The sequence below is a fragment of the Petaurus breviceps genome, unplaced genomic scaffold (genome assembly GCF_028583685.1).
Source record: "Petaurus breviceps papuanus isolate PSGF00001 unplaced genomic scaffold, PetGlider_PUasm1.0 90721, whole genome shotgun sequence".
In the NCBI taxonomy this organism is placed as follows: domain Eukaryota; kingdom Metazoa; phylum Chordata; class Mammalia; order Diprotodontia; family Petauridae; genus Petaurus; species Petaurus breviceps.
The window spans coordinates 2,824,205-2,837,453 of NW_027187322.1; the positions used below are offsets into that span (position 1 = coordinate 2,824,205).

Consider the following 13,249-nt stretch of genomic DNA (forward strand, 5'->3'; position numbering starts at 1 on the left):
ATGTGAGATTATGGCAGGGAGAATGACCAACTGAGGATGACACTGAGGTTTGGGGGTGCCTTTGGCAGAAATAGGGATGGTCAAAAGGGAGCTAGCTGGGTTTAGCAGGGAAGGAAATGAGTTCTGCTCTGGATATGTGGAGTTTGAGATACCCATTGGAACGTCCAATGTGAGATGTCCACAAGGCAATTAGTGCTATGGGACTGGAGCTCAGGAGAGAGGCTGGGGCTAGTCGTCACGTGTCTAGGGTGATGACCAAACCCTTGGGTGCCGATGAGGTCACCTCGAGAAGGAAGCACCCTTTGGTGACCAACCTTTGGGGACATCCAAGCAAAGGGCCTCCCATGTTCCCAGGCTGGGGATCTCAGGCTGTTGCGAGCTCCCCTGGGAGAGGGAGGCCATTCCCTTCAGTCCAGTCTGCCTCTCCTATGGCCTGAGGTGGAGCCCTTCTCCTTCCCAGCGGCCTCCTCTGGAGAACTGAGCACAGTGAGGGACCAGATATGGCCTGATCAGAGGAGAGGACAGTGGCACGGCCTCTTCCCTGTCGCAGAGCACAGCACAGCTCTCATGACAGCCTGAGACCCCCAGTGCTTTCTTCGCTGTACTAATACACTGGGACCTCTCATTGAGCTTGCTGGCCACTGAAACCCAATGAACTGGGACTTTTCCCAAGACATGATGGGAATCTCCCCAGCTCACACTGTGAAAGCCAGCTCCCTGTACCTGCTCTGATGCCCAGACATCACCATCCAGCCCCCTAGAGGCTGTGGTTCCACTTGCCCCTACCTGTCACACCCTCAATTTTCCAGGCTGCCCAGGAACTGAGGTCTCTTAGGCCCTTGCCTGGGTTCTCCCCTCCTTCTTTCCTTTCTGAGGGTGGGGCCTATGAGTGCTCTCCCTGCTCATCATTGAGGTTGGTGGCTGGTTTCCTGGCCTCACTCATCAATCTGATTGCTCTCATTTCACTTCTCAGAAGGCTCCCTGGCTTCATGATGCCCCCCGCTGAGCTCTCCTGCCTCCTGGGGCTGCTGGCCATGGCAGGCCTTGCCTGGAACACCTACCCTGCGCTGGATCTGGTGAGGCCCCATGCTGTCTGCTGGCCTTTGATCAGCACTCAGTTTTCTCTTAACATTGCCCCCCAATTCAGATTCTGCTACCTGTCCATGCCAGACTGCAGACCTCTCCCCTGGCACCTGGTCCTGGGGGCCTTTGGCTCTTCCCTTCAGTCTCACCTGAGCATCCCGGTGTCCTCCCTCGCCTCGCCCATGCCCAGATCCAGTGCTCCCGTTCTGAGCTCCTCACTCTCCTAACTTCCTGTCTCCCACCCCTTTCCCCTGGGGCCTCCACCAAGGTTGGGAATGACATTGGGAGGGAGGGTTGCCAGGTGCTGGACCTGGGCCATGTTTCTGGCTCTGGCACTAGCTAGCTACGATAGCCCCTTTCTCTCTCTGGGTCTTGGTTTCTCCATATCCACAATGAGACTGAGGCCCTTTGCTGGTCTCAGAAGGCTCAGCCCAGATGGGGCCTCAGCTCTCCAAGTCCAGCCCCTCTCCAGGGGCAGGCAGTGGGGTCTCCCTCCACAGCCACCCTCCCTGCCCTGTCCCCAGGGCCTCCCTGACCTGGCGCCAGTCACCTGGGACATCATGGAGCAATTCAAAGCCTTTCAGATTCAGTATAACAAGAGCTACTCGGACCCAGCAGGTGGGATTTCTTATGTTCCTTCATGTCTGTGCACATACATGCGTGTGAGTGTGCACATGTATGTCACACACAGATCAATGGGACACCCGTGTACTCACATGTATGGCACACATCTACACATGCATGTGGGTGGTAAAACTCTCCATGTGTGTGCTAGGGTCCCCAACCCTCAGTGACTTTTTGCCTCATCTAGCATTGCCCAGGAAATCAGGAGAACCACGTTCTCTTGGCTGGAGTTTTCCTGTTTGTAAGATGAGGCATTTGGATAAGGACGTGGTCTCTACAGTGGCCCCCTGATGACATTCTGTGTCCTCTCATGTTTGATGTTCTAGGTTCTCAGTCTCCCTCCCCCTGCTGCTGACATTCTGGGTTCTAAGTTCTAGGTCCTTCTCAGCTCCGACATCCCAAGTGTCCTGTTGAGAGGTTCTGTGTTGCTGCCAACATTGTCTCTAGCCCAGAACATCTTGCTCTGGGCCCGCCCTCCCACCCAAACACAGGATGCTCCCTACAGACACTCAATCCCCTCAGAGATAGGTGTGGAGAGGGGGCTGTGAACAGCAAACAGGAAGGTTCCTCCCCTCAATCGTCCCATGTTCAGCGGCCACTTGCCTGATCTGAGGTCAGCAAGCCCCCACCCAGGGCCAGCAGGGATGATCTCTCCTGCTCTGAGAGTGTGTGTGACCAGGCTCTTGTGGGTGGCAGACCAAAGCATACCAGGATGACTATCATGTGAATGTGACCTCATTATTGTCCCCACGTTCTAGATGAGCAGACTGAGGGTCAGAGAAGTGGTGCCCTTCTGTCCCTGCACTGCAGGAGCAGCCCAGACAGAGAGTGGGGCTGATGGGAGAGATGAGACCTAGGAAGAGGCTGCAGTCCCTCTCACCTGGGTGGGTCAGGGAGCCATGCAGGCGGCCTATAGGGACAGTGGTTCAATGGCCTCGGAGGGGAAGATGCCTGAGGGCATCCCCAGCCAGAAAGGCTGCAAAGCTCCCGGCTGGGGGGCAGAGGAAGGCCAGGAACTCTTCCTATCCAGACGTCCTTCAGGGTCTGCAAAATCCCCTCTGTAGAACGAGAGTGGCGCTTGGAGATCTTTGCTGACAACCTGGCCTGGGCCCGGCAGCTGACGGCGGAGCACAGGGGCCTGGCCCAGTTTGGGGTGACCCAGTTCAGTGATCTCACAGGTAAGGGGGCCGCAATCAATCAGAACTGAAGAATCACCTCTGAGGGTCAGGTCCTGGGGGTTGGCCGACCAGAGGCTCTGAGGTCTGCAGCTGGAGGACGTCTGGGCGAAGCCTCGACTGCATTTTATAGATAAGTGACTTGCCCATAGACCCATAGGCCATAGATGCCAGAGCAGGAATTTGGACCGAGGTTTTCCTGACTCCAAGTCCAGCATTCTATCCAGGCCTTACCCCAGGGAGCTTCTGGCCCACCAGACCCACTTCCTAGTGTCCCCCATATCAAGCTTTTCAAGATTCAAGTACCCAGTCCTCTAGGATCTGCTATGATCCCTATTGGGATGCAGATGAAGATTATTGTCCATGTTTTATAACTGAGGAAACTGAGGCCCAGGGACAGGAAAGGACTTTTCAGCAGCACCCAGGGTGGAGCAGCAAAGTGGTGCAGACCTGGAGTCAGGAAAACCCGGGTTCAAATCCGACCTCAGACCTTTACTAGCTGTGTGACCCTGGGGTGGTCATTGAACCCTGTTTGCCTCAGTTTCCTCACCTGTAAAATTCAGAAGGAAATGCCAACCACTCCAGTATCTCTGCCAAAAAAACCCTAAATGGGGCCACAGGGAGTCGGACATGATTGAGCAACCACCAGCTGGGCAGAGGCAAAGTTAGGAGTAGAAACCAAAGATCCCTCCTTCCTATCTGGACCTCTCTCCTCCCCCCTCCCTTCTTCCTTTTCTTTTCTCCTTCCCTTCCTTCCTCTCTTTTCCTTTTTTTTTGGAGGGGGAAAGGCAAGGCAATTGGGGTTAAGTGATTTGCCCAAGGTCACACACCTAGTTTTTTTGTGTCAAGTGTCTTGCGTCGAATTTGAATTAAGGTCCTTCTGATTCCAGGGCCAGTGCTCTATTCACTGGGCCACCTAGCCACCCTCTTTTCCTTTCTTTCTTTCTCTATTCCAAGTTCTGACTTCAACACATCTTTGCACAGTGTTTCACTTGACAAATCTCTTCCTCATTACAAACAAGTTCCTTGTCTAGACCCAAGACAAGGATGCAACAGGAAGCAGCACCCTATGTAGCTGAGCTCACAGCCCAACCAGGCAAGTATTGGTAAAGGCTACCTGCCTAGTTCTGAGAGCAAAGAAGGCATCTCTTGGTCCTAAGCTATATTTTGCTTTCTTTGAGAAACATGACTGCCTCAATTCTGCAACAATTTTGTGTTTGCAGGAAGCTGGGGTACAATGGAAAGAATGGTGAACTTGGAGTCATTTTTCTCTCCACGGGCCTCAATTTTATCATCTGTAAAATGGCAGGATTGGATTGTATTCTTCTAGACTTATGGTCTACTGGCATAGAAGTTACTTTATAGGATAAGGTCTATGGGCTCTTTCCAGGAGATCTTATTGTTTGCTCTTTGAAAGAAGGGCATTTGGTGAGTTTGGATCTGGCCTCAGACACAACACAAAAATTAGCTGTGTGGCCTTGGGCAAGTCACTTAACCCTAACTGCCCTCCAAAAAGCAAAAAAAAAAAAAAAAGGAGCATTTGGGAATAAGGAAGTTTAGTGTAACGGAGAGGGCTCTAGAATTCTTACTGGGACCCAACCTTAATGGGGCCGCCACCACGTCAGGCAGTCCCTGCTCCCCTCTCTGAGTGCCAGTGTATGTCAAGTTAGAGACAAGGTGATCCTTAAGGGCTAACATTGCAGCTAGAAATGGAAACGGCTGGTGGTGTAGGAGGTCAGGATCTTTGGGTCTATGGTCATGGAGGCCCTCACATGTTTGCACAGAGGAGGAATTTCACCAGCTTTATCAGCCATCCCGGCCCAGCAGTTCAGATCCCAGACTGAAGATGGGAGGGCACCCGAGATTGCAGACGCTTCAGACTCGTTCCTGTGACTGGAGGAAGACAGAAGTCCTGAGCCCTGTGAGAGATCAGGTACCAGTTCCCACCCCAATGGCCAGCTTCATTTCACCCCTATCATCCCCATCCCCAGCCAGACCATCTTACTAACCCTAATTCTTGAACAAAACTATCCCCCCCTTTCCCTGACACCCTCAAAGGAGCAGATACCTCTCATCAAAAATCTCCTCTCCTTCCATTCCGGGTGGACAGAGGGATGCAGAGAGCAGGGATGGGGAAACCAGCTAGGGCAAAAATGGATTGCTCCCCACAGAAAAGTTGCAAAAGCTGCTGGGCCATTTCAGCCGTGGGCAACGTTGAGGCCTTGTGGTACATCCAGCACCAAAAGACATTTGTGCTCTCTGTGCAAGGTATGGAGGGCTGCTTGCATATGGGAGCGTCTATGGGGGCAGGGCCACCCCCTGCAGCATCCGTGTGTGAGATGAGGCTCCCAGAATTCTGTCCTAGGCCCCCCTCCTCCTCCTGTGCTGTCTCGTGTGGTGACCACATCACTCCATCACCACCATGCAGATGTTTTCTGCTTTCATCTGCCCGGGTCTTCCCACTGGATGTCCCTTAAGCATCATCTTCCCAAGATCCACTCCTCCCCCACCCGCCCCTTGCCAAGGTCTGCAGCCTCGCAAGCCTCATCTCTCCCTTCCCTCACTCCCACGTCCCATCAGCTGCCAGGTTTTAGCTGTTCTGACAAATGAGTGAGCACCTTCCAGTAGCTCACATTCTCCTGGTGGGAGGGGAGAAGAAATATAATGCATCCACAGGTAATTAAATAGAGCACCTAGACAAAGATGGCCGACATGATGGGGAAGAGGCCCAGAAGTGAGCCAGGGCTTCTAAGAACTGAGGCTGAGGGGGTATGGGTGTGCTAGGCAGGGGCACAGCCTATGCAAAGGTACGGAGGTGGAAGACTGAATTGTCTCCTTCAAATTATCATGAACATCTTCATTACAATGTGTCCCTCCAGGAGCCTGGGGAGGGCCAGGACTATTTTTGTCTTGGTATTTCTGTGTGTTGCACAGGGCTTAAGCTTTTTGGGGTGGAATATGGAATAAGGGAAAGAGGGCTGGGCCTGGATTTGGGAAATCAAGATTTGGAGCCTGGACCTCAGCCAGTCATTCACTGCTCCTCACCCACAATGCAACAATCTTCACTGCCACCAAGTGCTGCCCGGAGCAGTCCCTGGCAAACTGCAGAAGGCTGTAGAAACAGGGACTATGACCATCTGTGAGGAAGCCCAGGGCACACCATCACAGCCTCCCAGGATCCTGGAAAGCTCCTCTTACTGAGGAGGTCCCATGGGCAGCAGACAGGACTGGGAGCATTGGAACCCAGCTCCTGGGCTGCACCAGCCCCAGCAGACATTGGCCCTGGTCCAGTGCCTTGAGCTGAGTCTCGGGGTTCTCTGAAGCCTGCCTGGTCCGCGGTGAAGCAAAAGCTCAGCAAGCCCAGGCTTTGGGCATCCATAGATTGGGTGGCGTATGTGTGTGATTGAGGACCTCTCTCCCCACAGAGGTGCTAGACTGTTACCGCTGTGGACATGGCTGTGAGGGTGGCTACGTTTGGGATGCCTTCCAAACTATCCTCAACCAAAGTATGTGCACCCCGACCCTGTGGGCCCAATGGCTCCATCCCCTGGGACAGAGGCCTGGACCCGGGAGAGGACTCCAAGGGTCTGGCTCTGGCAGGATGTGGGGACCCTAGGGGTGGGGGCCTCTGCCTCTCCTCCCTCCCATCTAGGTGGCCTGGCCGAGGAGAGGGATTACCCCTACGAGGCCCGGCTCTCCCGCAACGGCTGCCAGAAGAAGAAGAAACAGGCCTGGATCCAGGACTTTTTAATGCTGCCCAGGAAGGAGAAGTGTGGGTGTCAGGGCCCCTGAATGTGAAGCTGGCCAAGGCCAGGACACACTGGGGGCTGCTGGTCCCCACTCCCATTGGGCAGTGCCAGAGAGGCTGCTAGGCTCTGAGATGAGATCTGCTTCCTGGTGCCAACTAGCTCAGTGACCTTGAGTCAGTCCCTTCCCCTTGAAGAGACTTAACACCCATCTTTACAGCAGAGATAAACCCTCCCTACTTTGAAAAAGTGAATTCTTAGCCAGTTCTAACCCACCAGGTAGGCTTCAGCAGAAACAGCTGCTCCCTCTGGTCTGGGGGCCAGCCCCCTGTGATAGATCCTCACTTGTGAAAGCATCTGGTGGCTAGTGGGTGTGGAGGCTGTCGGCCTTCTGGGCCCCAGCCTCCGGACCATGGGAGGGGGAGGGAAACCAAGGAGGAAAGTGGTTAAAGTAACTCAGGGTAGGGCTCTGGGAGGAGGGTGGTGCAGAAACCTCAGAGCCAAGGGCTGGGGCAGGTCTACAAGCCACTGTGACCTTGAACACCACTTCCCCTTAGCAGAAATGAGGGCCCTTCCCCTTCTCCTCCCCCATCCCAGAGCCTAACACCTGCCTTTCCTACAGATATGGCCCAGTATTTGGCAGAAAAGGGGCCCATCACCGTGACCATCAATGGGAGACTCTTACAGGTGGGGAGGGGAGAGGGCAACCCTGAGGCTGGCTACACCACCCTTGACCCCTGGGGCTCACCCTATTCTATGCCCTTCCCCACCAGAACTACAAGAGAGGGGTGATCAAACCAGGCCACAACTGTGACCCCCACCAGGTGGACCACAGCGTGCTGCTCGTGGGCTTCGGCCACAGTGAGTGTCTGGGGCAGCCTGGGGGCCTCGGGCCTCAGCTCCAGGCCCCCCATCACTCTGGCTTCTCATCCTTTGTGCAGTTCACAACTTTACCTACTGGGTCCTAAAAAACTCCTGGGGCACTAACTGGGGAGAAAAGGTGAGTAGGGGGAGAGGGCAGTGGAGGGGGCAGCAGAGGGTGGCTGTCGGGCCTCACCCCTTCAGCTGCCACCCCCCTACCCAGGGCTATTTCCGGCTTCATCGAGGGAGCAACGCCTGTGGCATCACCAAGTTCCCCATCACCGCTGTGGTGGGGGCACAAGGCCCCCGGACCCGCTGCCCCAGCTAGAGCCATCAGATGCCCCCAGAAGCCTCATGCCCTATGAAGTATTCTGTGCTCTGAGATCAATAAAGTCGTATGGCCACAGTCTCCAGAATGAACTGACCAATGGAGGGAGGGAAAGCTCACTGAGAAAGGAGGGGCCCGGCATAGCCCTGCTGCGGGCCCGCCCACTACAGGGTCGCCTGAAGGTCTCCGAGGAGGGGTCTCCCACTCCTCCAGGGGCCAGCCCCAATGGGCAGGAAGAGAGGGGATGGACATGTGCTCAAGAGTGCATGGTGCTGTATGTATGTCATGGGGGGGGGGGAGTTGTCACCCTATCCCTGGAAGTTCCTTGTAGGCCAATTCTGGCTCACACTCTCCTGCTGTGCTGAGCCTGTGCTGAGCCTGTGGTCCACTAAGAGCCCCAGATGTTCTTCCCTATCTCAGACCTGTGAAGCTGATCTGTGCAGGGAGACATGGGTAGTCTTGGAGGTGCAGTGTGCTGAGTGCTGGGTCACCTTGAGTTAAGACCTGTGTTCAAATCTGGCCTCAGACGTTTATTAGCTGAGTGACTTTGGGTAAGTCACTTAACCTGTTTACCTCGGTTTCCTCTTCTGAAACAATGCAGATGATAATGGTATCTACCTGTGAGCACCAAATGAGATAAGTGTAAAGGGCCTAGCACCTTGCAGGCTCCCTCAGGCCTGCCCAGACCCTCCTCTGTGCAGCGTTTCTTCTCCTTGGCCTGGATGGGCCGGCCACCCAGACCTGAGTGAGTGCAGGGCCCAGATCCCTGAGGCACTCCCCAGAAGACCTGCCAGCAGACCCTGGGCCTCAATGAGGACTCCAGAGTCCAGCCTCGCCCTGAACCACCTGACTGGTCTAATATGGCCATTCTTCACCGGGGGTCACCAGACAGATTTCAGGAGAGGGAGGGGCGTCTCTGAACTCAGATGGGAAAAGCCACCTTTTCTCACTGACCTCTAACTGAAATGTGGCATTTTCTTCCCTTCTGAATTTGAAAAATAAAAGCCATGACTGAGAAGGGGTTCCTGAGTTTCCCCAGCCCAGCTGAGGGGACCCCTGCTCCCAGCCTGGTTGCCCCTCCTCAACAAGAGACCTTTGCTGATGGCTAAAAGAACTCAGCCTCCCTCCTGCTGAACAGATGAGGGGGCCTCAACTCAGATCATCGGGGCAGCCAGGGGGCACCAGGGTGCACAGAGCACCAGCCAGGAGGATCTGAATGCAAATCCTGCCTCAGACTCGTCCCAGCTGTGTGACCCTGGGCAAGTCACTTCACCTTGCTTGCCTCTGTTTCCTCATCTATAAAATGAACTGAAGAAGGAAGTGGCGAATCCCTCCAGTGTCTGCCAAGAAAACCCCAGACAGGGTCACAAGAGTCGGACATGACTAAAACAACCAAACGACTTAGAACAGGGAACGTCAGACTTGGGGCCAGGGAGAACCTTGAGCCCAGAACAGCAGAATTGGAAGGAAGCAGAGAACACAGAGCTCAAAGGGGGCTCAGAGGTGATTGTGCTCCCTGCCCCCCCACCCAGAGGCCACCATGACTTCCACCAACCTGCTTCAGGTCCAAGAATCACCCTGGGTCAGACTCCCCAGTCAGCACTCAGCCCAGCTCTGCCCATTTATTATCAGCACAAAAAGGGCCTTTGGCCCAGAGTCCAGGTAGCCGCTGAGTCGTGGGCTCAGGGGCTGAGCTGCCCTATCCCCTCCCCCCGACATCCACAGGGCAGGAGGGGCCTGAATCAGGGGACTTGGGAGCAGGAATCCTGGTCCTGAGGGTTAATCTCCCCTTCCTGGGTCTGGGCTCCCACCTGCCAACAGGGGAGATGGCAACAGAGGCTGAGCTGCCCTCCCTGGGCCCGAGTTCACCCTCCACCCCCTCCCATCCGCAAGGCAGGAGGGGCCCAGGAGAGGAAACACTGAGACAAGGGCTGTGCTGTCCTGCAGGGCGGCCGCAGAGCCCCTCAGTCGTGGTACATGCGCAGGAGGCAGCTGCGAAGAGTGACCATGTACCGATCCCAGAGGGCCTGGTGCCTGTCGGAGGAGAGAGTTGCTGCTAGGAAGGACAAGGTCCTGGCACCCCGGGCCTGAGGTCGAGGCTGGCACGGCCCGAGGGCAGCCTTTGGGGCCCAGAGCCAGGATGTGGCCTGCCAGGCCCCTGGGGCTGAGGAACGGGGAGAACAGGCCAGGGGACCCTCACCGAAAGCCGTCCAGGGAGTGGACCGAAGCCGTGTACTGGTTCAGGAAGAGCCGGACATCGTTCAGTGGCCACCGGTCAGAGCGGCATGGTTCTATAAACTTTGAGGAGACAGGAGGGCTCAGCTTCACTCTCTCCTCCCCCTGACCCAATCTTTTCAGTCACAACAAGTCACAGTTGAGATAGGCAGAATGGGGCGAGAGGAGAAGGCAAAGGGGAGCCCCATGTGACAGTGAAGGGCAGGTGGGGGGGGCAGTCCCAGAACAGGAGGATCCCCACCTTCTCAACCAGGTCCACAAATAGGTCCCGAACGTCCTTGGTGTGGGTTAGCTTGGCGGCGATGTTGACCAGCCCTCGGGAGAGGTTCTGTGGGGCCAGGAAGGCAGGGGTCCTGGAGTCTGTCCCTCTCACCCCAGGGACCCCAGAATCCCAGGGCAGGAGGGATCTCCCCTTCTATAGGACCCCTCCCTTCAGGATCAGTAGCAGCATCTCCCACAGAGTCACTACACGAAACCAGGGTGTGGGGGGGCCAAGCTGGGGACAGCAGATGCAGGGTCTGGCAGAAGCCCTGGGCTGGCCTGGGCCCTGGTCCTGAGAAAGGCTCCTCCCCTCTCTGGGCCTCTGAGGAGAATGCAGAAGGGGCAGCAGCTCTAAACCCCCCCTGGCCCCCCCAGGGCTCAGGATCCCTTATGGTCTTCGGGGTGCAGAGACACACCTTGAAATTCGCTTCCATTTCTGGAAACACACTAAGCTTCCCTCGGAGAGCCGTGCACACTAAGCTGGGAGGAGGAAGCAAATGGTCAACCCTGGGCTGCAGGCCTCCTCTCCCTCCCGCCCCGCCCTGCCCCCCACTCCCCTCCCCCACCTCTTATGTAGATCTAGCAGGTCCTTGTCAGTCACCAGCACCTTGAGCTCCTTTAGGTCCTGGAGGAATTCCTTGTCCAAGTCCACGTCCATGTCATCCACCTGAGAGTCTGCAGAGGGGCCAAGGGAGCAGAGAGAGGGCTGAGCCCAAACTTACAGGCTGGGGGACTAGAGTGTGGTGGGATGGCCTGGGCTCAAAGCATGGCCTTGGGCTGCCCCTGAAGTGGGCACTAAATCTGTGATCCTGTGACTCAGTTTTCCCCCAGGGGAAAATGATGGGCCTAAAGTCAGGAAGGTCTTGATGCCTGGCTGTTCCTGCTCTGAGTCTTACAGTCCCTGTTCATATCAGTCTGCCAGACAGCAGTGATCACCCATTTGGGCCTCTGGGGAGAGGGAGACCAGGTGGGACTCAAGGCCAGGAAGCCATTGTAGCAGGGAGGGGGGTGGCAATATGTGCGGCTGGATTGAGTCAAGGCATCCAGAACTTCCTGACCTGGAATGTTCCTTTGGGGAGCTGGGGAAGGGGGGGCCGCTCACCCAGAGAGGGGGAGGGCAAGGGGGGCTGCTCACCCACAGCACCAGGTGTCCAGTTTTGAATCATCAGCTCAGCGCAGAAGGCCAAATCCCCAAAAGTCAAATACTGCAGTTTCTTCTTGCCCGTCTCAAAGCGGTTGTTAGCAAAGAAGACGACAGCGGCATAGTCCCTGGGGGAGCCCCAGCTCTTAGCCAGCCTCTAGACCCCCAGGGTCAAGCCCTCCCAACTCCCCACCTCCCTCACCTGGCCAGCCGGTCTGACAGGAGGAAATGCTGCTGGATGTTGCCAGCCAGGGAGCCCCGCATCTCCTCCACCACCTTGAAGACTCTCTTGAAGTTGTCAAACTGTGGGGCAGAAAAGGCGGGGGGCGGCTGAGGTAGGAAGCCAGGGGTCCTCGAGCCAAGGGAGCTTGAAGGAAAGAAGTTAGCAGAGACTAAAGCAGGTCAGTGCCAGGGCTGAGAACCGGGCCAAGAGCCTGGAACGTGGCCTCAGCCCCATCTCCACTGCCAGTGAGGTCATCCTTTTCATTTCCGATATTGGTCAGTTTTTTTTAATCAAATGAACCAATGGTTTATCTGTTTTATTGGCTCTTTCATAGGTTGCTATTTTATCAATTCAATGATTTTCTTACTTTGAATTTCATTTATCTCTCCTCTGGTTTTCAGGACTTCCAATTGGGTGTTTAATTAAGGGGTTTCTTTGTTCTGTCTAGTTTTTTCTTTAGCTGCGTGCCCAATTTGGTGATCAGCTTGTTTAGAGATAGGACTCTCCCCCTAAGTGCTTGCTCTGGCTGCGCCCCCAGCCTTTGCTATGTTGTCTCAGGGAACTTGAAGGCTGGAGGAGAGAAGATTCAGAACCACAGAGCTACCTCTGAGGACGTGAGGGGCAGACGGGAGGGAAAGGGTGAGTCTGGGGAGCGTGTCCAGGAGCCTTGGAAGGGACATTCGGATGGACACCTGGACATCCTAACAAACAGCCCAGTCTCAAGTGAGGATGGGCTGCCCACAGGAAGAGATGGAGAGGCACTTCCTTGGGGGAGAGGGGAGAGAAAAGACCCTCATTCCAGTTGGGGTCGGCCCAGTTTGCCTCTGAGGTCTGCTCCAATTCTGACATTCTGTGGCTCTGGGCCAGACAGACCAAGGTTTAAGTGCTGCCTCAAGCACTGTGTAACCTGACCAGTCAGCCTCAGTTTAGTCATCTGTAAAATGGGGATAATAACAGCTCCTAGAGTTCACATGAGACAACTATCATGAAATGTCCCTGTCAGTTGATGTGTGACCTGGAAGGCAAAACATGGTAATTCCCAGAAATGGAGGCAGAGCTGGGAGGAAGGGGGAATCCCATCCCTGGCAGGGGAGGGAGAGAGGCATTCCTGAAGTTTCACCAAAGAGGAAGCACTTTGGGCAGGATGCCCACATCGTATTCAGTGGCTCTGGCACCCGGGGTCAGGACAAGGAGCTGTGGGGAGGAAGCCCTGACCAGAGGGGAGGCCGGGGCAGACAGAGTCTGAGGGGCGCTGGGCACCCGGGGCCAGGAGTGTAGGAAGCCCTGACCAGAGGGGAGGCCGGGGCAGAGACGGGAGGGGCGCTGGGCACCCGGGGCCAGGAGCGGAGGAAGCCCTGACCAGAGGGGAGGCCGGGGCAGAGACGGAGGGACGCTGGGCACCCGGGGCCAGGAGCGGAGGAAGCCCTGACCAGAGGGGAGGCCGGGGCAGAGACGGGAGGGGCGCTGGGCACCCGGGGCCAGGAGCGGAGGAAGCCCTGACCAGAGGGGAGGCCGGGGCAGAGACGGAGGGGCGCTGGGCACCCGGGGCCAGGAGCGGAGGAAGCCCTGACC

The 13,249-nt window shown here is 56.0% G+C and overlaps 1 protein-coding gene across 2 annotated transcripts; it reads left to right on the top strand.

The window, feature by feature from the left end:
- The first annotated feature begins 935 nt into the window (after positions 1-935).
- On the top strand, positions 936-9,473 carry CTSW (cathepsin W). 2 transcript variants are annotated; one of them, XM_069066375.1, is made up of 11 exons: positions 936-1,076; positions 1,608-1,701; positions 2,772-2,885; positions 4,667-4,815; positions 5,054-5,150; positions 6,308-6,388; positions 6,535-6,654; positions 7,251-7,315; positions 7,402-7,489; positions 7,570-7,628; positions 7,713-9,473. In XM_069066375.1, the coding sequence occupies exons 1-11, from the start codon at positions 990-992 to the stop codon at positions 7,815-7,817; spliced, it is 1,059 nt and encodes a 352-aa protein (XP_068922476.1). In that variant the 5' UTR covers positions 936-989; the 3' UTR covers positions 7,818-9,473. The 2 variants fall into 2 exon arrangements, with proteins under 2 accessions (XP_068922476.1, XP_068922477.1); XM_069066376.1 differs by lacking the exons at positions 6,308-6,388; positions 6,535-6,654.
- The last annotated feature ends 3,776 nt before the right edge of the window (positions 9,474-13,249 follow it).